Source organism: Rhipicephalus microplus, chromosome 3 (assembly GCF_043290135.1).
Source record: "Rhipicephalus microplus isolate Deutch F79 chromosome 3, USDA_Rmic, whole genome shotgun sequence".
Taxonomy (NCBI): domain Eukaryota; kingdom Metazoa; phylum Arthropoda; class Arachnida; order Ixodida; family Ixodidae; genus Rhipicephalus; species Rhipicephalus microplus.
Window position 1 is genome coordinate 285037214 of NC_134702.1, and position 22082 is coordinate 285059295.

The 22082-nt window shown below is 45.0% G+C and overlaps 2 protein-coding genes across 7 annotated transcripts in view; one reads left to right on the plus strand and one right to left on the minus strand.

Annotated features, from left to right (window-relative positions):
• The window catches only part of LOC119167658 (WD repeat domain 33), a 325197-nt gene that overhangs the window by 77559 nt on the left and 225556 nt on the right, over nucleotides 1–22082 (minus strand). For all 6 annotated transcript variants that reach the window (XM_037419187.2, XM_037419193.2, XM_075891074.1 and 3 more), the window contains exon 13: nucleotides 18584–18676. In XM_037419187.2, coding sequence (XP_037275084.1) covers nucleotides 18584–18676 — 93 coding nt within the window. The remainder of the gene's footprint in view (nucleotides 1–18583; nucleotides 18677–22082) is intronic.
• LOC142804298 (uncharacterized) overlaps nucleotides 13158–22082 on the plus strand; it is a 41323-nt gene continuing 32398 nt past the window's right edge. The window contains exon 1 of the mRNA XM_075891075.1: nucleotides 13158–13613. Coding sequence (XP_075747190.1) covers nucleotides 13461–13613 — 153 coding nt within the window. The 5' untranslated portion in view covers nucleotides 13158–13460. The remainder of the gene's footprint in view (nucleotides 13614–22082) is intronic.

Here is a 22082-nt window from a genome sequence, read left to right on the forward strand (position 1 = left end):
ACAGTCACGGCAGGTTCGGACCTAGCACTGAACAGACGAATACAGCTGTGGCCAGTAGCACTTTTCTGATATGCAGGCTAATGTCCTAGCAAAAGCCTAAGTGACCGGGAGAAGGATCGTTGCGGCAAGCCTTCAAAACTTCCTCACGCAGTGCCCTTGGAACGGCGACGAGAAAAGTTTCCTGGCTGTTCTCAAAATTTATCTTGTAGAGAACATTGTTTCTCATGCAATGCGATGTTAATCCATGTTTGAGTGGGCGTGGGATAAAAACGTCTGTCTGCTCCTTAAAGATACTGGACGACAGGAAGTAGCGCAGTGTCCTCGCGTTGAAGTTCAGCTATCTGCACCGCATCGACAATGCCGAGAAACGGTAAATCTTGTTCAGTGTCGGATGACGTCGGGGAAATAGGAGCGTGGGACAGGTAGTAAGCGTAGATTAGCAAGCCAACAGAGCGAACAGAGTGTACATAGGACCTTATCGCGTGGTGCAGATAGCAGTGCAACATGGCATTCTCGAAAGGGTTGGTTACACCAACGATGATGGTGTGCTGGAGTTTGCGACCATTGGAAACGTTATCATGTATCACCCCAGGAGGGATGAGTCTTCAAAGAGGGGGAGTGTACGTGGACGTGAGGCAGGGTTGGAGGGAGACGAGGAGGAAGAAGAGGTTAGAAATAAAGAAAATGGCTGACACCCCAGCCTAGTACTGTGTATTATTACAAAGTGTTCACTGACCGCTCGAAATGGCCGGCCTTACAGGTAGGGTCAAAACTTGCTAATGGCCCAAACAGCTGCTAGGCACATTTTCTGTGGTAGAGCAGTTAGCCTCTGTTTTTGTGAGACTGCGGCTCACGCGATCACAAGCTCTGCTCCATTTTGCCATTGAACTAGAATGGCTCCGATTCCTACGTTGCTGGAGTCTTTGTGAATTTCAGTGTCGGCAGTGTCGTCAAAATGTGCCCGCACTGGAGCTGTCTGCAGTCGATTGCGTAGCTCTACGAAGGCTTGTTCTTATTTTTCCGTTCATATCAAGAGCACATCTGGCCGTGTTACTCTTGTAAAAGGTTCTGAAATTTTCGAAAATCTTTCGACAAAAGGTGGTAGCAGGCACAAAGTACAAAAAAATCGCTGAACAGCCTTCTTCTCTCCAGGACGAGGGAACTCAACGACGGCAACCAACTTCTCCGGATTTGGTCGAACACTCTCCAGGCTTACACGTGACCGAGAAATTTGAGTTCCTGATAGCCAAAGTAGCACTTTTTGGGCTTGATAGCAAGGTTTGCTCTTCATATGGCGGTGAGAACGCTTTTTAACCTTGGAAGATCTTCGTCGAATGTGCTTGAAAACACAATGATACCTTCCAAGTATACAAGACACGTCTGCCACTTTAGTCCAGCGAGTACAGTGTCCATCATGCGTTGAAATGTGGTGAGAGCGGAGCAGAGACTGAAAGGCAGCACTTGAAATTCGTAGAGCCCATCGGGAGTCCCGAATATGGTTTTCTCACGGTCTCCCTCATCAACTTCAATTTGCCAGTACCATAAATTGAGATCTAATGATGTAAAGAATAGGGCATGGCTTAGACGATCTAAGGCATCCTCAATTTGTGGCAGAGGATAAACGCCATGTTTTGCGACTTTGTTAAGCCGTCTGTAGTCTACAAAGAAGCGTAGTGTATTGTCTTTTTTTTTTTACAACGAGAACAGGTGATACCCACGGACTTGTCGAGGGTTGAATGACGTCATAATTCAGCATTTCTTGAAATCGACGCTTAACCACCTCCCTTTCCTTTGGGGACACACAATATTGATCTTGGCGAAGACGCCGCGCCGACTCACTGATAAGAATGTGGTGTTTGGTAACGGTAGTGCATTGAACTTCTGATGCTGCGGAAAAGCAGTCCGAGAATTCTGTCACTACTTCTAGCAGCCACTCTTCTCGTGGATCTGGCAAGTCTGGATTAACATGAATGTGGCTGCCCAGGTCAGCACAAGCTTTTGCATCCGGTCAGGTCGTCTGCAATGTGCCGACATTGGAAAAGTCGGCGATCTTGCTGAGAAAAGCGGTGCCTTTAGGAACTTGCTCAAACTCATTGCTCAAGTTGGTCAGCAGAACTCGAGAGCGTTTATTCTGTAACCTGTAGGGGTGCTATCACTCCTGCAAAGTTGTTTGCATCTTGTGGCTAACGTGTTTCGCGCATTGGCCACATTTCGGGTTCACAACTATTGAGCGATAGGTGGTGTGGTGCTCGCGAGCGTCACCACCGTTATCTTTATCATGGTTAATGCGTAGCACCAACGGTGATGCCTGGGTAGTAGCACACGAGAGATGAGCGGTTATCTTTGGCAGGTGGCGGTTGGCATGAACAGTTGTCTGTAGTGGAGGGTCTCTGGTGCGTAACACTGCAGGTTGCATGCCAGCGGCCTTCATGATAAGTCAAGCATTGGCGAAGTCACCTTGTGTTTGTTTTGTCATGTTAAGTGTGGTGCAATATTGTGTAATGTTGTTTAGCGTCTTGATCACAATTGATCTTATAATGATTGGGCTTGACGATATCATCGTTGTGTGTTGTTTGGTTTGGTCCGACCGTGTCAACTGTGTCCGTTCACTCCAAAAGCGTGGTGCTCTCCATTTCGAGACCCCACAAACCGAAACCGAACAATACCTCAGGCTGGCTATGCTGATGTTTCATTTGAGCAGCAACAGGATATTTGCCTCTCCAATACCTTTATAGTCAAATTCATCAGAAACATTGCAGGTTAGCAAGGCCAACACGCTACAGTTCAGCGATAACGTGACGTCATCGTCGACAATCCCCAAAGCATTCATGGAACTGTTGTCAGGGTTGCGTCCCAAGGCTTGTGCCATGGAAAACGTCACCTGCGACTGTTGCAAGTCAATCACGGCTCTGTTATCCTGTAGAAAGTCTATTCCAAGAATTAGGTCTTTCGAGCAACTCTGCAGTATTACAAAATGTATGAGATACGTAAATCCGTGAACCAACGCGTGCTGTGCATCGTCCCACCGGAGTGAAGATGGCCTCCTGCCGTACATATCTGGGGCCCAGCCCACTGGGTAAAAGCCTTCTTCAGCCTGCAGGCAAGACCCATGTTCATAACGGAAGTGTCTGCTCCAGTGTGGATTAGCGCCATTACTTCCTCATCGTCCACGCTTACCACAATGTTTGATGTTACCACTTTTCGTACCAGGTTTGACTGTGTCTGTACATATTTTTGCTGCTGTCGCTGTTGTCGAAATGGATGATCTTTCGTAAAGTCAGCGTCAGCGGCCTAACCTTCAAAGGCAGCTGAACTCAGTTTTTCCAACCTGCAGGACTGGGTGAGCAATATCTTGGAGCGCCGCACGAATAGGCCGGGCTTGGTGACCTGTAGCGAGCAGGCGATAACGAGCGGGGCTCGTGCGACCGATTTTCAATATTGCGACGATTGGAAATGAAACTCTCTATTTCCAGTGGTCGCTCGCCAGGTCGTGGACGAGGCGCATTTGGTGAAAATCCACGGAGACCCACCCGGCGGTATGGACATGTTCGGTAGACGTGTTCGGCTCATCCACAGTGAAAACAAAAGGGCCTGTGGTTGGGTGTATGCCAGATGTCACTCTTCCTCGATCATGCTTCGGCAATCAACGGCGGGCTGCGAGGACTGAAGCCTACCTACATTTGATGAGCGCGACCCTTATTGAGATAAAACAGGCTGAGTGAACTGCACGATGGAGGACGTCGCACTGCTCTCGCGTAGCTCATTCGCACTGCTCGTCGCACTGCTCTCGCGTAGCTCATTCGCACTGCTCGTCGCACTGCTCTCGCGTAGCTCAGGCAGTGCCGCTATTGTGGTGCCTCGTACGGCGGGGGAGCATGAACGGCTTGTCGTACCACCTCCGCAATGGAGAGCCGACCAACAGGTGAAGCAGTCACCTGCATATTTTGTAGCTCCTCCTTCACAGCTCTGATGAGCTCTCGCAACACGCTGATGTCATTTCCGAGAGTGACAGAAGTGACCTAACTTGGATGTACGACATCATATTTATACTGCCTGGCACGCTGTTGAAGGGCCCTCTTCATGGCAGTGGCTTCCTCACGAAACTCCCTAAGTGACCCAGGCAGGTTTTGAATCGGGCCGCCAAAAATCTCTTCTTTGACACACGCATTAAGTGGCGAACTTTTTGTTGGATTCGGTCATAGAGGGCTCCACATGCTTGAAAAGCCGATTCATGTTTTCTATGTAGGTCATTACCTGTTCGTTAGGGCCTTGAACCTTTGCCTCTATAGCACGCTCTGCTGTCTTCTTACTGTCCTCTCGGGCAAAGGCTCCTCTATGGGGTCCTCTATGGGGATCGTATTATCTATCGCACCTAGCACTTCTACCATAAAATGTCACAAGAACACTGGGACACGGGCACAAAACAAGCCATTTACTCTCTCTATAAAAGGCCAAAAAACAAACACCAGAGCACGCACACACTGAACTACTTCGAGAGGCTGGCCAGTATAATTGCCAACCTAACTTGTGTCAATATGATGAGAAACAATATTAGTCCAGAGGAATTCAACATCCTACCAGTAATGACAGGAGACATAAGGAAAGTCCTAAAAGGAATGCAAAGAGGCAAAGCTGCTAGTGAGGATAAGGTAACAACAGGCCTTCTGAAATACTGGGGAGAAAATTGTGTTAGAAAAACTGGCCACATTATATACGGAGTGTCTCTTGACGGAAAGGGTACCAGAATCTTTTAAGAAAGCCAACATCATCTTAATCCTGCAAAAGAGTGGCTTCGTGCTACAAACGGGTGGTTGTCTTCTCTCCCTTTCTTATCATCTTCATCCATAAGAAAGGAGATGTCAAGGATTTGAAAAATTGCAGGCCAATCAGCTTACTGTCCATTGTCTACAAACTATTTACAAAAAATGATAGCTAATAGAGTTAAAAGGCAACATTAGAGTTCAATGCAGGATTTCAATGCAGGAGTTCAATGCAGAGTTCAACCAAGCAGGATTTCGTACAGACGACTCCACAATAGACCATATTCATACTATCAATTGGGTAATAGAGAAATGCGCTGAATACAATCGACCCCTGTACATAGCCTTAATAGATTACGGGAAGGCATTAGATTCAGTAGAGATATCAGCAGTCATGCAGACACTGTGAAATCAAGGTGCCGAAGAAGCATATATAAACATCCTGAAGAAATCTACAAGGGATCAACTGCCACCACTGTGCTCCATAAAAAAAGCGACAGAATCACAACAAAGAAGGCTGTAAAACAGGGAGGCAGGATCTCTCTAATGTTATTCACTGCATGCTTACAGGAGGTTTTCAGGACCCTAGATTGAGAAGAGCTAGGGGTGAGAGTTAAAGAAGAGTACCTTAGTAACCTGCGATTCGCTGATGACGTTGCCTTGATGAGTAACTCAAGGGACGAATTACAGCTCATGATTACTGAACTGGACAAGGAAAGCAGAGGTCTGAAAGTCAATATGCACAAAACTAAAATAATGTGCAACAGTCTCAGCAGAAAACAGCACTTTGCGATAGGTGGAGAGGCGCTGGAAGTTGTAAAGGAATATGTCCACTTAGGTCAGGTAGTAACCGCGGAGACGAACCAAGATAGTGAAATAACTAGAAGAATAAAGACGGGGTAGATCACATTCAGCAGGCATTCTCAAATCCTGAAGGGTAATCTGCCACTAACCCTCAAGAAAAAGATATAGTATAACTACTAAATCTTACCAGTACTTACCTACGAAGCAGAAACCTGGAGTCTAACAAAAAGGGTTCAGCTTAAATTGAGGACCACGCAGCGAGTGATGGATAAAAAAATGATAGGTGTAACCTTAAAGGGACACTAAAGTCAAATAACAGTATATGCCAGAGTGAAAGCTCAATGTATCACATCTAAAACGACAATATTATGAACAACAGTGCCCTACTTTCCGAGAAATTAAGGTAAATGCACAAGAACACAAGTGCCGCAGTAGGACATTTTCAAAATGACCCCGATGACATCAGACGGACCGCCTACAATTAATCACTAGTAATCAATCTAACTGCACTAAATAAAGAACCTTCCGTGCATCAAGAGATGCAACAAAATGCTGCTTGTTTGTTTCTCAAAAGAACCGCCGGACGTTACTATGGCGAATGGCACAAGTGATTCAAAAATTCAATTTTCACGTGCTTACACGGGACAAGTGGTGCCATCTAGAGGGGCGCAGTTGAAACAAAAGGGTCTGCGATCACGAAGCCAATGGCGGGAAATGGATCAATGGCCGTTGTTGCTGCTGGCTCCTGCTGCTTTCGGTCAGCTCTTACTAACGCAGTAAAGCCGGGCAACGTTGTGCACGGCCACAATGACATGAGACGGTCCGGTCGGTCCGCTTCTTGAGGCGGGTAATTCGAAGTGCGCTAACCCGATTCGGAGCAGTAAAATGTGATTTTATTTCATAAAAGGCCCTTCTTTGGCACGAAAGTAACACTACGAGGTTTCTGGATCGCCATTTCATCAATCAACGTTGACTTAATCGTTGGCTTTAGTGTCCCTTTAAGAAACAAGAAGAAAGCAGAGTTCGTAAGGGAATGAACCGGGGCTCAGGATATCATAGTTCAAATCAAGAAGAACAAATGGAAATGGGCCGGGCATGTAGCATGTAGGCAGGATACCCGCTGGTCACGAATGGTAACTGACTGGATTCCTAGAGAAGGCGGACGCACAAAAGGGAGGCAGAAAGCTATGGCGAAATTCACTGGTAGATTTGGAGCAGCCGCCGAAATCCTGGAGTGCATTCGGATTGTGCCAAGCCAGATCGAGTGGAACACGTGAATGCACCGCATGCAGTCACTTCGGAAGTTGATTAACTTCGGCCGTGCACACGGCAGGCCAGGAAACATTTTCTTATACATCATTTCTTATAGCACATACACTCGCCGTCCTTGCTGCTGCTACTTAGCAGAACTAGTGCTCTTGCTGTCACTCAAGGCAAGAAGCAAGCCAGCAGCAGCAGATCCATGAATATCACCATTCTAGGAATATAAGAAAGTGCACAAAGTGACTAGACACTGCCTCAAAATACGCTGAAGACAAGCTAGCTGCCGTTGAGCTACCCGACGATACCGCAAATGACGACAATGCATTTTCAGAGTTGTGGCGATATTCATCTCTGCAAGACGGAGCATGCTAGCGCTCTGTTGCAGAGTGGGTTGCTCCGAATCTGCCTGTGCAAAACATAAACTTTCTCCAAATCTACCAGTAGAGTGCAGGTTTTCGGCCGCGGAGCAAAAAAACTTGCTCACGCCCGACGAGGGGAATTCGCGATTAGGTGGGTCGATGAGATTATGAAGTTCGTAGGTAGCTACGAACTTCAACTGTAGCTCATTCGTAGGTTCGTAGCTCAGGTTCGTAGCTCGTAGCTCAGGCAATAGAAAGCACAAGACTGGGTTGATTGGCGGATCATGGGAGAGGTCTTTGCCCTGCAGTGGGCTGATGATGATAATTCGTAAGTAATATTTTGTAAAGATGGTTTTACTGTACTGAAGGAATGCTAAGCTGTGAAAGCACCTATTTGAGCGTATATTCATTCGTATTTAATATTTTGTAAACATAGTTCCACTGTACTAAAGACATGCTAAGCCTTGAAAGCACCTATATAAAAGTATAATAATTTGTATGTAATATTTTGCAAAGAAGGTTCCACTGTACAGAGGGGATGCTAAGCCGTGAGAACACCTACCCAGGGGAAATCCGCACGAAAATGATCGTATTACCCTCAGATCGATTCATCCTTCTGCTATAATGTTGGTTCAAATGCAGAGCCCCCACGCGGCGCTGATGGTTGTGTTGAGCTGTGCAAGCCTGACACAGCGGCGGGGTGGCCGTTTTGGAAACAATAAACCACAGTTCGTTCTGGGCTAAGGGCTCAACATGTTCTCGTGTTCTTCGCGGGCCTGATGGCCTACTGTTCATGGTAGTCACTACCGCCTGGCCATCAGTTAATCTACACATGTAACACCTTCTTTGAGCTTTAATTCTTGTTATACTACCTTATATGCTCTAAGTACAGTAAATTTTGAAATGTAGCATATTTTACGGGTTAGCGCTTACATTCTATTAAATGTCAAATCCTGCTACTATTCAATGCTCGTTTTTCTTTACATGTAATATACAGTCGAACTCCTAGATAAGAAACACTGATATAAGAGACAGGTAGATATGAGACACCAGTGTGCCTACAGTAAACTAAGGGGTGGATAAGAAACTGCATATGAGGTACCCTGCTTATAACAGACATGTCATACAAAGGACACGAATTGCTGCCCCCAACATACCTCTTGTAGAGGGATTTAACTGTATACTATTCGAATACAGCTCGAAATTATTTCACCAAAATCATTATTCGCTTTCAATTTGCTTCGAACCTCTCTTCCTCCGACTACTTTATGTGCGAGTCTTATGTGACTTATTCAGTGCTGGACAGGGTGTCTGAACAAACAGTCACAGCTTTTTGCAAAGGCAAAACAATGAATAGGATAGCAACAAATTGGAATGTCACGCGAAGAATGGCAAGTAGATCGAAACATGCCTCATGTTGCTCATGCACAAATGACGCAAGAAACGTACTCACAGGTATTGATGAAGGCGAGTAAGTGTCTCAGTTGTTACTTCGCTGTGTCTGAAAAACCCGCCTTTTTCACAAATGGAGACTGTGCAGTGGTTTTCGTGCTCCTGGTCAATACAACAGAATCGTTCCGGTGAGAGCTCAAGGCCATGGTGTAAGAATAGGTTAGGTGATGACACTGCGCCCGGCCCTGTACACAGATTGTGTTCGCCACCTGGGCTGTTTTCGTTTGATGCAACAGATGGCGCTCGCGGAGGGTGGGCCAAGGCGCTCACTGGTTAGCGACTCGATCGGAGTGTAGGTTATTGCTGCGGAGCACGCTCGATATCCAGATTTACATGGATATCAATAAATTAATACACCGTGACTCTGCTGTAGTAGTCTTAATTTTATATGCAGCTTCCTTGCTAACAGTGTTTTTGTGATATATGCACCGACAGCAGCTAACTTGGTGCTGCGGAAAGCGGTTGCATTTAGACGCTAGAGCACTAAAGATCTCGTTTCATTGAAATTCTGGTGTCAGCCTCGTCATCTTTGGTTCAGAAAAAAAAAAAAAGCGCTCTTCGTGAGAGAAAATTTGAGGTGTTTGCAATAAGGATAGCAGCCCGAGGGCAAAGGCGCGATATAGCTATTAGGAAGGCGATAGTCTACGTGCGTGTGTTTATGAGTACATGTGTGCCTGTGTGTGTGTGCGCACACTGATACCATTGTCGCGTTCTGTTGCTCAGCAAAAAAAAAAAAAAAACCTTCATCAAGAAACTTTCAACTCGTGTCTCAGAAAACTTACATGCAATTTATTGGAAACCTAAATTGACAAGCTACTCTTTGCAGTTTTACTGTTAGCTTCACGCAGATTTTGGCCTTTGGCAGTGTACACAGCATTATATGATGGGAAAACTTCATTGGGTCCCGAAAGTCAACCCTGGGTTAACCCATATTACACCCATGTCAAGACTGCCATTGCTATCAGCCATACTTTGCGCTATTTTATTAGGCCGTGTGGAGTTGAACTTGATCAAGTGCTTATGAGACAGTGGTAGCGAGCGCACTACCTAAAGCAGTATATCTTGTGCAGCTTGACCCTTATGCCACCAACGTCGACAATCATATTCCGCGTTTGATGAGGCATCCAAGGATATTTAAGGCCTTCAAATTAATAATTAAAGGTTGTTGCGTCATAAGCACTGTGGTCGGAAGTGCACTTGCAATGTTGCAAGACGGGGACGATCAAGTGCTAGAGACATCCAAAAAACGAGACAAACTGGCCTGACCACACCAAGCATAGAAAACTAATTATAATCACAAGGGCTGCATTACAAAATTATCATGTACAATGATTTCTGTTCACTGGCTACTCTAAATTTAATTTTGCTTGGTCCAAATAAGCATAGATGAGGCAGCTAAAAATGTGCCATTAAGGCATCTCAATTTAAATAAAGAATTGACTTCTGGTGTGATGAAGGACTGAGTCGATAATGCATAGGCCCACACTATCAGTGACGTGTTGAGAGGCATCCTCCTCTTTATATGAAGGAGGCCTGTCACTGCTGAAGTCAAAGCGCTACCTTTTGCAAGTGTGTCTGCTGATTCATCATCATCATGCTGTAGAAAAACTGTCTCTACGTGCAATAAATTTGGTGTTCTTTTAGCGATCGTGTCAGGCACTTCAGATGCGGTTGAACTCGCTTCCAAGAAATCAGTAGTAGAGCCAGCCATTTTTGCTGAGCTTTCCTTTTCTTGCCTTCTTTTCTTTTTCTCGCTGCACGGTCAGGTACTTAGGACAGCCCGGTAATGTGGCAGGCTTAGCATCTGAAGTGAGCGTAGGTTTCTTTGGTGCATGCAACAGGACGTTTGTCTTGTATTCTGCACGATATGTGGCAGAGACTGCTTCCTCCAGGAAATGCTTTGCGCCCATATGGTCAGTAGACTGCAAGGCTCTGTCAGCTTTCCGAATTGCCCGTCGCCACTTATCCAAGTGCTCTGGTTGACACGGAGCCTTGAAAAGCAACACAAGCTTCGTACAAATCCGATACCCTGACTTGCGATTTGGGAAAAGCATAACTTACCTATTTTGTGGAGTAGCCAGTGACAAGGCTGCTGACGCGTACTCGGAGTCATATACAGCACCGAGGTATATGTGCACTGAATCACAAAGCGTGAATAAGCTGAAAAAGTGCACTGGCAGGCCTCACAGACACAGGGCGATGGGTTTCTAAATCACACAATCCCATGCACGCAAAGCTTTCAGGAAGCTTTCAGATGTTCTTTGGCACGCATATTTTAGAATGAGAGAATGAGGGCCGCACGAATACCTGCACGCCATATAGTAGCGCCATCTCAACTCGCACGACGGGAACTCCTCGTAGTTCAAAATCATCGGCGAACACAATCTGTCCGTGCCCTCTCCTTGTGTGGAGCGGTGGGCGTCAGCACCTAACTTATTCTTACATCATGCTCAAGGCATACGTTATCCCCCCCTTCGAGATGCCCTTCCCCCCTCCGTGGGGCAAAGTACGTGTGGAAGATGAAAGCATCAGCGCGCGTCACTGCGTCGTGACATTGTGGCGACGCGTGCTTATTGCGCCATCTCGCTGGCAATGCTGAAAACACGATAGTTCCTCCCGAGATCGGCATTGCCAGCATTAAATAGCGGATATAAATAGCTTGCCGTTTCAACGTTGAAGGAAGTGCTCATTCGTGGCTCAGTGGCTGCTAACACCTCGCACTCACAATTGAGAGGTCAGACGTTCGATTCGGCGCACCGGAGTCTTTTTCTGGATTATTTTTTTTCTTGCGTTTTCATATACATAGATACGTATACATTTGCGGCGAATGATAGCGATCACCAACATTCACACCGACGCGAAAATACAGCCGAGAGTGTCCATATAATTGCTATCACCATAAAATATTTTTAGTCTCTGTTTCGGTTTTGCTCCACAGGAATAAGTTCTGTTCGGTTTCTTTTCTAGAGGGAAAAAGAAAATTCTGTAATGGTTCGTAATGTTGTTTATTTGTACGCAAAAAGACGAAGTTAGAGCAGGAATGAAAATATTGACTTTGTTGTATAGTTACACATGCTCCTATGAAAAATGTGGGGCAGGGTAGGACAAATTTTTTCCACGTTCTTCAGTGGAGCAGAACTAACTGCACCACGAATTCTTACAAGTACACACAAATCAGTGCTTTTCTAAGTTATATTCAACTGTCTCAAAAGTGAATTATACAAGTTATTTGAGCAGGCTCAATTCTTTACATCATGATCTCACAAGCAGCCGGTCATCAAGCGTACATACAGAACTGCTGTTCGTATTAAACAAACTTTCATGCTGAGAATGCCCTCTCCATGCTGACATGTGTTACAGTCATATGAAAGTCCACTTGAGTAATTACAAAAATTTCTGGTTGCAGGAGTTTTCATTTTTCGCACCATTTGAACACTTTCTTTACTTTGAAATTTCTGCCTGAGATGTGTGCTAGCACTGTACTCTGAGATATGCATTACTGCTCACGTTGCATGACCTTGGTTGTTCCAGCTTGCCAACTTTCTACGTGTTCAGAAAATTTATAAAGATATTTCGGTTTCACGCCGAAATGAAATAATAGATGATGTTTCGGTTACAGTTTCATTCCAGCCAAAAATATTGTTTTTTAATTTTTTTGTTTTAATGCATTGGAGCTGGAACTCCAGAGCTCTTCGTTAGAAGCCCTGCTATAGCCGGAAATTATGAATGGCATTAGTGGACTCAACAACAAACGACAAGGTTGCACTGATGGGGGGATGTGCCCTGTGCAAAAGCTGTTTGGTGAGATGAGCAATTGTCACTCCTTCAACGTGTGCTCGCTATCATTATTAGTTGGTTTTCCTTTAGCTAGAAAGGGATGCTACACAGCTAAGGTGTTGTTCTGTGTGAATAGGTTGCAAAGGGCAGTACTGTTATATATCTGAGGCAAATAAAAATCTTTCGTTAAAGACTTATCTCGGTCCCAACTGCCCTGAAACCTCCTGTGGTCGCAACTGTGTGTGAACCAGGGGACACCAGAGCCTCGGTGTAAGGGCTGCTGGGAAAATCCCAACGAGAGTGACTGTCGCTACGATATTGTGCTGTATGATACAGAGTAGGGACAGCTTTGCACAGGTGGCTGTGCATTCAATAAACTAAAAAAGTCACAATTGTGCCAAAAGGGCGAAACAATGAATGCGATTATAACATATTAAAATGTTTTATGAAGCAAGGCTAGCATTTTTAGGAGCAATATTAATTGTAGCAAACATGCGCTTGCTATGTAACCAAATTTCTTGCAGCGCGGTCACAGTAGATGACCACAACAAGGCTCGTGCGTAGTGACGGTGTTGATATACGAAGTGAGGCTGGCAATCAACTCATTTAGATCCGATCTCACGTAGGTCTACAAAACGCTGGTGTAAGAGAACACAGCTGCTTCAGGTACACTTTTGGCACCGTTTTTTTTTTGTGTGTGTATGTGTGTGTGTGTTGAGAGTGCAGCCCGTAGAAGCTCCCACCTGCTGTGAGGGCACAAGGCACACGCTGATCATTGCCATGATAGTGTGACAACCATAAGCACACTACCCATTTTGTTCGCTCACGAGTTAAGCGCACGCGCAGATGACCCCGGCTGGAAAGGCGATGTTCGCTCCGCAGAAAGAGGAGGCCAGCTAACACCTCCTAAAATTCTTCAGGCCTGCGCCCTCCCCCATGATGTCACCACTGGCCGTCCGACCAGTCCAACACTTCCAAGCCGGTCCTGCCACACATTCCCGAATTTCCTTCCTCTTGCTGCAGTGGTAGCGGCTGCACTTCTGACATGCCCAACAAGTGTTACGTTCCAGGATGTTCAAGTAACTACAAGACTGGAAAGAAAGTTCAAGTATTTTCGTTTCCCAAAGATGAAGCACAGAGAAAGCCGTGGCTCAGTGCCATTCCAAGAAAGGATTTCTTTCTGACAGAAAACAACAAGGTAAGAGAAAACTAGATGTTACCATTACATCAAACTGATGGTTATATTACACTTATTGTAGCAGTTCGTGATGCACTTGTGCAATGTTCAGACGTATTGTGAGATTTGCTGATGCTCTGCAACTGCTGTTGGCATGCAGGTATGCGCATTGCCTTTCACCGAGTCATGCCTCGAGAACAAGTCGTCTTACACGAATCCTAAGACAGGAAAATTGCTAGAAGTCTCACTAAAAATACCACGCCTGCATTCACTATCAGTGCCTCCTTTGTTTTTAGGATGCCCTTCGTACTTGTCGAAAGATGACCCCACTCCTACAGAATGCCCAGAAACAAAAAAAATGCGTCGAGAAGTGGCTGACATGGCTTGTGCCATCGCAGAATCGGAAATTTCAGATCGAGATGAAGAAACGAAATGTTTTTTTTCTTCACTTCCTGAACTTATGGAATTTTTGAAGATTGTATCAGTGCCAGATGAGTGGACTGTTAGTCACCGCCCAAACTGTGCCCTGTTTTTAAATATCGTCAATAAGAACATGCCAGTGTTGCGGTCGTCTGTCACTGTTTTCAGCGACCTGAGTATCAGTGTATGTTATCATGGTACCAAATTAGGCCGTGCAGGTGATTATATCGTGCCAGGAAGCATTGATAATGTGGATGTCCTGACTGACATCCTAAGTAAACTTCAAGCATCTTCATTGCAGAATGCTCCTCAGGAGGTCTTTCTGATGTAGTGGGTAACCTTCTCGAGCAACTTGAATGAAATGCTATTGACTGCAAGAAACGGATCATTCGATTCTTGCACTAACAAGCGGCGTTGCTTGGAAAAAAGTGGTTGCAGTATTCCTTCGAAAGTACGGTGGTCGCTTGTAAACTGCATACCGTATCTCCACAGGCCTACAAGTTTCTAAGAAAATCAGGATTTTTTGCCATGCGGCATCCCACTTGTAGAAATGTTTGCTCCTCATTCTAGTTGTCTCCTGCCACTGAATCAGCGAGTGAAAATATTCTTAGGTACATTACGTAGAAGCATCTGCAGCCGCATGAAAGTGACGTGGTTCTCATGCTCGACGAAATTCATATCCAGCCTTATTTAGATTTGAAAGGCAGAAAAATATCTGGAGCGGCGGCTAACCGTGAAGGGGCTGCTTCATGTGTTTATGTTGCAAAGCATGCAGGTCATGCACATTCTGCATGTACGAACAATGAGTTCAACACACTACATAAAATGTAATAATTGGCCTTGAGGAAATTCTTTTTAAAGTTCTTACAGTAGTTTCAGACAACAACAATTGCAAGGCACTCAGTATGTTTTTCGACCCACCAAAGCTGAACATTAAGTACACAAATCCAAAAGATGCAACACGACCTATGTTTTATATTGTGGATTCTGTTCACTTATTGAAATGCATTCGGAATAATTGGCTAAATCAAAAGAATCCTGAGACAAACATTTATTTCCAATGTTTGATCTCACAAGCAACAGCATCCATCCTGACTGCATACAGTGGGCAGCGTTCAAAGACCTCCGTGAGGTGCACAAACTAGAGGCTTCACAGTTTTGAAGTATAGCTATCGCCTATCTTCACATGCGCTAAATCCTAGGAACTTAGAAAGGCAGAATGTCAAACTGGTTTTACAAATATTTAATGTTTTTGTGGCTGAGGCTCTGGATGCCCAATGCAGCTTTCATACTTTATGGCATGAAACTGCAAATTTTATCAGGATAGTTCTCCGCTGGTAGAAGATAGTCATCATTAAAACACCTTACAGAAATGTTTGTGGAGAGCCAGTTTCGTGCCTGAATGGTGACCCTAAGCTGGATGTGTGGGAATCCCACAAACATGACAAGAACATTCTCACACAAAAGCTCATGCTGCTCTTAGGCATTCCATTTACGCACTACTTGAGCTCACCAAGCACTGTCTTGTCGAACTTCGTTATAAATACAGTACAATCTCATTAATTCGAACACGCTTAATTCGAACTCACGATGAGGTCCCATCAAAGCTATGTGTTCCAATGGGCAAAAACGCCTGGTAATTCGAATGCGCAAGCACTTGCAATGGTTAATTCCAACATACCGTGCTCCGAAAATGCTCTCAGCACCCCGCCCAAGCCCGCGGCGATACCTCCGACACCTCAACACTGCACGCAAAGGAAAGGAAAAGAAAAGGTTGCTGTTGCTGTAGAATGTTTGCTCTCTCTCAAATGCCGATCTGCAACGCGCCTGTGCCACGCTTCTCCCTTTTCCACCCCTGCCGCTAAAGACCCTTCTCCTTCTAATGCCGCGCGCGACGAGAGAGAGCAAAAAAAAGAAAAAAAAGAAAAAAGAAAAAGACTGTCGCGGAGTGTGGCTCTCTCTGACGCGCCGGTGCCACGCTTTCTCCTTTCTCTTCCCTGCCACGTAACCCTTCCCCTTTCAACAACGCGCGCAAAGAGATAAAAAAAAAGCTGCCGTGGAGTGTTGGTTTTTTTCTCAAATGCCGATCTGCTTCTCTCCGCATGGAGACGCTCCTCCTTTCTGGTCACGTGCTGGCCACGCTGCGGCTTTGGCGCAGAGGGAAGTAGCGGAGATGCAGTCGTTGTCGTCATCAGAGAGTGTCGGAGCTTGACATAGCCGCGCGCACCTTCTCTGGCCAGTAGAATGCTGAAGCCAAAGTAGACGTGCTTTGCAAGCTGCATGCGAAACTGATTAACTCGCCGCAAGGCAAACGTGTGCAGATGCGCATCACAGATTACTTCAATTAATGATGAATGTCCAGTGGTTTGTGAATAAATGTAAGTCTTCTGAAACTTCTCCCTCGTGTGTTAGCTCAATGCACATACACCACTGCATGGGGAGCCCTCCGTTTACTTAGCTTTCATTAATTTGAACTTCTTTTGATTCGAACAAATTTTTGGGCCCCTTTGAGTTCGAATTATCAAGATTCGACTGTATGTGCTTCTTGGCAAACTTCAGACAGATGGTCTATAAAATCGATTTGGCCAGTACACCCAAATGGCTGGGGGTTATTACGACATTACCATTAGGCAGATGTACGAGAGTGAAGGCAGAATTCGCCTACAAAATTTTTTTTCCCATTATGAGCAGTTACGAGTTTATTGACATAGAGGCCCCTCCAGTAGAAACAGATATAAATCAACAGGACTTCAGAATTACTGTCAAACCTGAGGATCTTGAAAACTTAAGCACACACATCCCTGTTTTTGCTTATGCTTCTGCACAAACTTTGTGATGAAAAGGTTCAAGTGCAACTACTGTCAAGAGAACTTGGTTGCTGACAGTTGCGACCCTAAGTGTGATGATGATGCTAATTCTTCAATAGCAAGTCTCAATCGGGGCAGCTTGAAATTCCTGAACGCCTGTGTTGTGACTGTAGCGATGCACACTGATGTTGTTGTTTCAAAGTTGCTGCAGAATGAAAAAAATGCCGCATGCTTTCTGCAAACACGAAATCACCATGGTATTGTTCAGCAGCTTGTAAAGAAGAGCCTGCCAGCATTTAAGGAACTGGTGATCTGTGCGAAAAGTCATGAACTAGATTTGGTATTAAATCTGTTGATCAAATGTGCAACAAATATTGTGCTAATTAATTACTGCAAAAAGAGGAACGCCGCCGCCGCTGTTGCTGAAGACAATGCGAAAGCTGTCGCAAAAGCACAGAAATTGAAAACTGTTGCTCTGAAATAGTGATTATGTTTTATTTGTAATTTTTATTATTGTGTTCACGTATCTGTACAATAGACTCGTGCCTCTTTTATGTGTGTTTAAATGTTCAATAAACTACCTAATACAGGAAAATTTCATGTCCATATTCTGATAAGTGACAGTACGCTCCATATGTTGTTTGAGAAGACATTCGAAAGTGAGAGAAAACAATATAGCTGAGAACAACAATTTGCCTAAACCTGTACTATGTCGCGATGAAACTATTTCACTGCGAGAGGAGTGCCAAAAGCAGCGTGCCCACACAGGACCTGTTGGACGGCGAATGATGACGTAGCCGACGTCATGTCACGCCTGAAGAATTTTAAAAGGTGTTGGGCTAGAGCATCCTTCTATATATATATATATATATATATATATATATATATATATATATATATATATATATATATATACGTGAATGACGGTGGCTCCAGCGACGGCAGCGACGACAACAAAAAACAGCCGAGACTGTCCATACAATTGCTAGCGCAATAAAAATTCGCCGACAATTACAATACTGCCTGATGCGAAATCTCAGCACGGTAGGCATTTTGATTTTGCCAAAAGCTGAGGTAAACAACTTGACAGAGGCATGCATACTACACTGTTAGTAGCGGGAGCATTTTGTGCCGCCCATTTCACATCCATCACCGTAGGCGGAGACCAACGCAAATACCTTGCTAATGAGAGACCACGAAAGAGAGTGCGTGAATGTGTTCCACAACATCCAACAAATTATGGTACGCACTACAGTGATGCCGCAGGTGGCTGCTGCAGAACCTGTTGCCTCGCCCTTGTCGTTCCCTCTTTTTTGAGCTCTATTGCCTTGTTTCATCTTCCAGTGTGCTCTGCATTCGCTCACTGTTGTCCTTGTTTGTTCTGCCAACCGGCAGTGACACCCCTGCTGACCCTCAACCCAGGAACAAGTGTCGAAGTGCGTTGCTCTAAAGCCTCAATGTGCTATGTTCACACTAAGGGGCAGTCAGAGGTCCGCTTGTTCCATGCAACTCAAGCGCTTGCATGGAGCCCCTTCATGGAAAGCTTGTGGTGGTGCCCCACGGACAGCAAATGCAGTGAATGTGTTTGGAAGGAGATTGAACTGAATTAGCATGCCACATTGTCTATTTTCCCAAGAGCACACCATCGCACCATATATTGCATAATCATCAAATGACTGGACATCATCAACGACAAGAAAGAAAGGTGCACCTTCCATGTACCACCATGCAAAAATTCCCCCCCCCCCCCAAGTACAGACTCACCACTAAGAGCTCGCACTGCCTCCAAGGTGGCTTGTTCCAGTCCCATGCCAGGTATGTTAGGGGTGATTGATGCTGGTGTGGTCGTTGGCTCATCTGAAAAGTCGGGTGCACCAAGAATTAAAACACTCGTATGTAGTATCCTGCGTTTCTTTGCGCAAATAACTTAAAATCACATCATGAGTCGGACAAAAATTTAGTGTGAACCTATCTCATTCAAGCTTGAAATCCTTACTTGGGTCTCTTTTTGGTGAGCTCAACTCTTTGTTAGATACAATTAAATGAATACAATAGTCAGTCAAGCTAAGGAAAGCATGGGGATCATTATTTGTAGTTTTTAACTAGAGCATAATAATTTGACAATAGAAGACGCTTCCCGTCCACCTCACTGAGCATTTCTGTGTATGGGGGTATGAGCCAGGGCAACCTGTAGCCAAGGCGGCAAGTGTGAATGTTCACAGGAGGGGGGGGGGGGGCTTGAGGCATGTCATACTTGCACAGGACGGCAGCGGATGCTTTGGATGCTGCTTGAAGACATTAGGTCGGCCAGACTTGTGCAGGCTGAGAAAGCAACACAGGACGATAGTTTGAAGTTTCCTAACAGGCAGTGCAACTGCAGTGTGACCTAATTTTGTGACGTGTTATTTGAATGTCATAAGTGTAGTCCCTGCTGGTTACAAGTCATCTTCTCGTCTACTTTTCTTTCTTTACTATTACACTACAATTCCTACTAACATCTCACACAATTTCCTTGCCATCATTATCTACTAGTTCTCATTAATACTGTGTCTAACTAATTTTCAAAAGCAATCACATATCACGGAAACTGCACAAAAGAACAGCACAAGCACATACTAATGACTGAAATTTTTTTTATTTTTTTTTTGTTTAAAAATACCTTACAGGCCCTTGTTGCAGGGCATTGTGTAAGGGGGGTTACAAAGGGTGAGTGTCTTGACAAAACCGTAAGGAAACATCAAACTTTGAAAGAACTCAACAAAAAATAACGCGTTATATGTCACTAAAGAGAGAATGTACAAAAAGTCATTTGAAGTTACACATCGAAACATTGCTGGTGGGAGGAGAACAAATATCCGCGATACACTTACTGAAGAACACCTAGCACACACGTAGCCAAAAATATTTTAGAGCAGCGCACAGAAAGCAATTTGTTCTTGTTTAAGAAATACAGGATAATAAAGGGCGATAAGAGAGTTTTTCCCGTGTGTATAAGAACATTATAAAGTAGGAAAATGCAGGCAGTCACAAAGTGTGAAAAAAAAAAAAGCGCGTGCTCTTTACTGAACGAACACAAGGCCCTAAGCTGTAGGCGGGAGGAAATGGAAAAAAACGAATGAATATAATTACACTGGAACGATACAGGAGGTGCAACAAATACTTGTAAAAAGGAACCAATCGAAGTGTCTATGACTGAAAGAAAGAGTGAAGAAGTTGTCTGAATTTTTCGGGGTCTGATTGATATGCAATGTCATTCGAGAGATCATTCCACAAGCGGATGACGCGAGGAAGAGCCGATGAGTTAAAGGCGTCCGTTGACCCATATAATCGCGTGAAACTTAAGTTATTATGCAGCCTACGAGATGTAACGCAAGGTTTATCGAGTTGAAATGGGAATGGTTTGTTACTGTAAACATACTTATGGAAGAGGCATAGGAGAGAAATATCCCGCCGAGTACTCAACAGTTGAAGAGAAAGGCAAAGTTTAATTTCCGTTATGCTGCTATGGTAGTCGTAATTTCGTGAGATAAATCGGGCTGCCCTATTTTGAATAGCTTCAAGCATGTTGATTAAGTAATTTTGGTATGGGGACCAGATCGATGCGGCGAATTCAAGTTGTGGGCAAACGAAGGTCTGATAAGCTAGCTGCCGAACATGGGATGAACAGCTATGCAAGTTGCGGCGTAAGTAACCCAATGATTTTGAAGCTTTCGCGCAAATGGTGGTGATATGGTGTGACCAAGAAAGATTTGGTGTGAAATAAATACCGAGGTACTTGTAGGATGATGCGTACGACAGAGGGTAGTCATCAATTATGTACGAATGGCTAGAAATATGTTGCTTGCGTGTAAAACACATAATTTTGCACTTCTGCTTGTTTAGCGACATAAGCCATTTTTTGCACCAGTCATTAATCTTGTTGAGGTCATTTTGCAGTGTTAGGTGATCATCGGTACAGGTTATTGAGCGATATATAATGCAATCATCGGCGAAAATTTGCATGTGAGATGAGGTGCTGATTGGCAAATCGTTAATATAAATTAAGAACAGCAGGGGGCCGAGGACGCACCCCTGCGGTACACCTGAGGTTACGTGAGAAAGAGGGGATTGGATATTGTTTATTACCGTGAACTGCTGGCGGAGTGAAAGAAAGTTTCGAAGCCAAGATAAAGCACGGCCGGGCTAGAGAGCGAGCGGCGCCCGCGCTTTTACGGCCTTCGCAAGAGGCCTAGTTCCTGCCTGCAGCCGCTGCTAGGAGCTGGCGCTGCGGGCCAACCATGCGGACGCGCTCGTCTACCACTCCGCGTGCGGGCGAGCTATGCGCGGCCTCTGCTCTTCTTTTTTTTTTATTTTTCACTACAATCACCACTACTGGCGTACGCAGAAGGGGGGTTAAAGGGGGCCGGGTAGGAAGAACCAAACGAAGACTGCGTGCCCATCCCCGAATAATGGTTCCTGATCTTCGGCTGATTATTTGTGTCGCACGCTACGCACCAGCCCACGGCCGGGCTAGAGAGCGGCGCCGCGCGCGCTACGGCGCGCGCCGCTTTCTCTCTAGCCCGGCCGTGACCAGCCATACGCGACTTCGATGTATGTTCTCAAAGCGACGATGAGCCATTTTGCAATTTCTCTGAAGAAATTAATGAAATAATTACAAAATTCGACAGAACGTGGAATCGCCCTAAATTTTTAGTGTATTGTGAATAAATTACAAGCTTTGGCTTTTTTCTGTTGTGTGGTTTAATTTTTGTGTACTTTTTTGGTCTTTCACGCTGCCCTCCCTGCCCCCCCCCCCCCTCCCCCTTTTCTGAACTGAAATCCTAAGTACTCCGCTATCGTGGGCGCCCGCCATCGGGTGCAACAAACAGAATTGCTGCAAAATTTTGCTCTCAGCGCAGCGTGATTGATTCGCCTTGGCTAGTTTCAATGTTTCGGTTTCATATGCAGGTTGAAGTACTTAGCGGCGTACTCTAATTGTCATAGGTTACGACTTAAAACTTGCAGAGCGTTAGTTAGAAATCTTTAAAAACGCATGCCGAAGAAAAAGCATGGGGGATAATCTGTGAACTGAAAGGCACCAGGCAAACTGGAAACGAGTTTATTAGTTTATTATATGGAAACGAGTTCGAGCACCAGAAAAATCATCTTCGGCGTGACAGAACAGTCTTGCACAAAAGAAACGTTGTTCGAGCTGGAGAAGCTTCACAGTCGGAAGTGCTTCCTCGACGGCTTATGTGTATAGTTCATGTGCTTTTCATTGTCG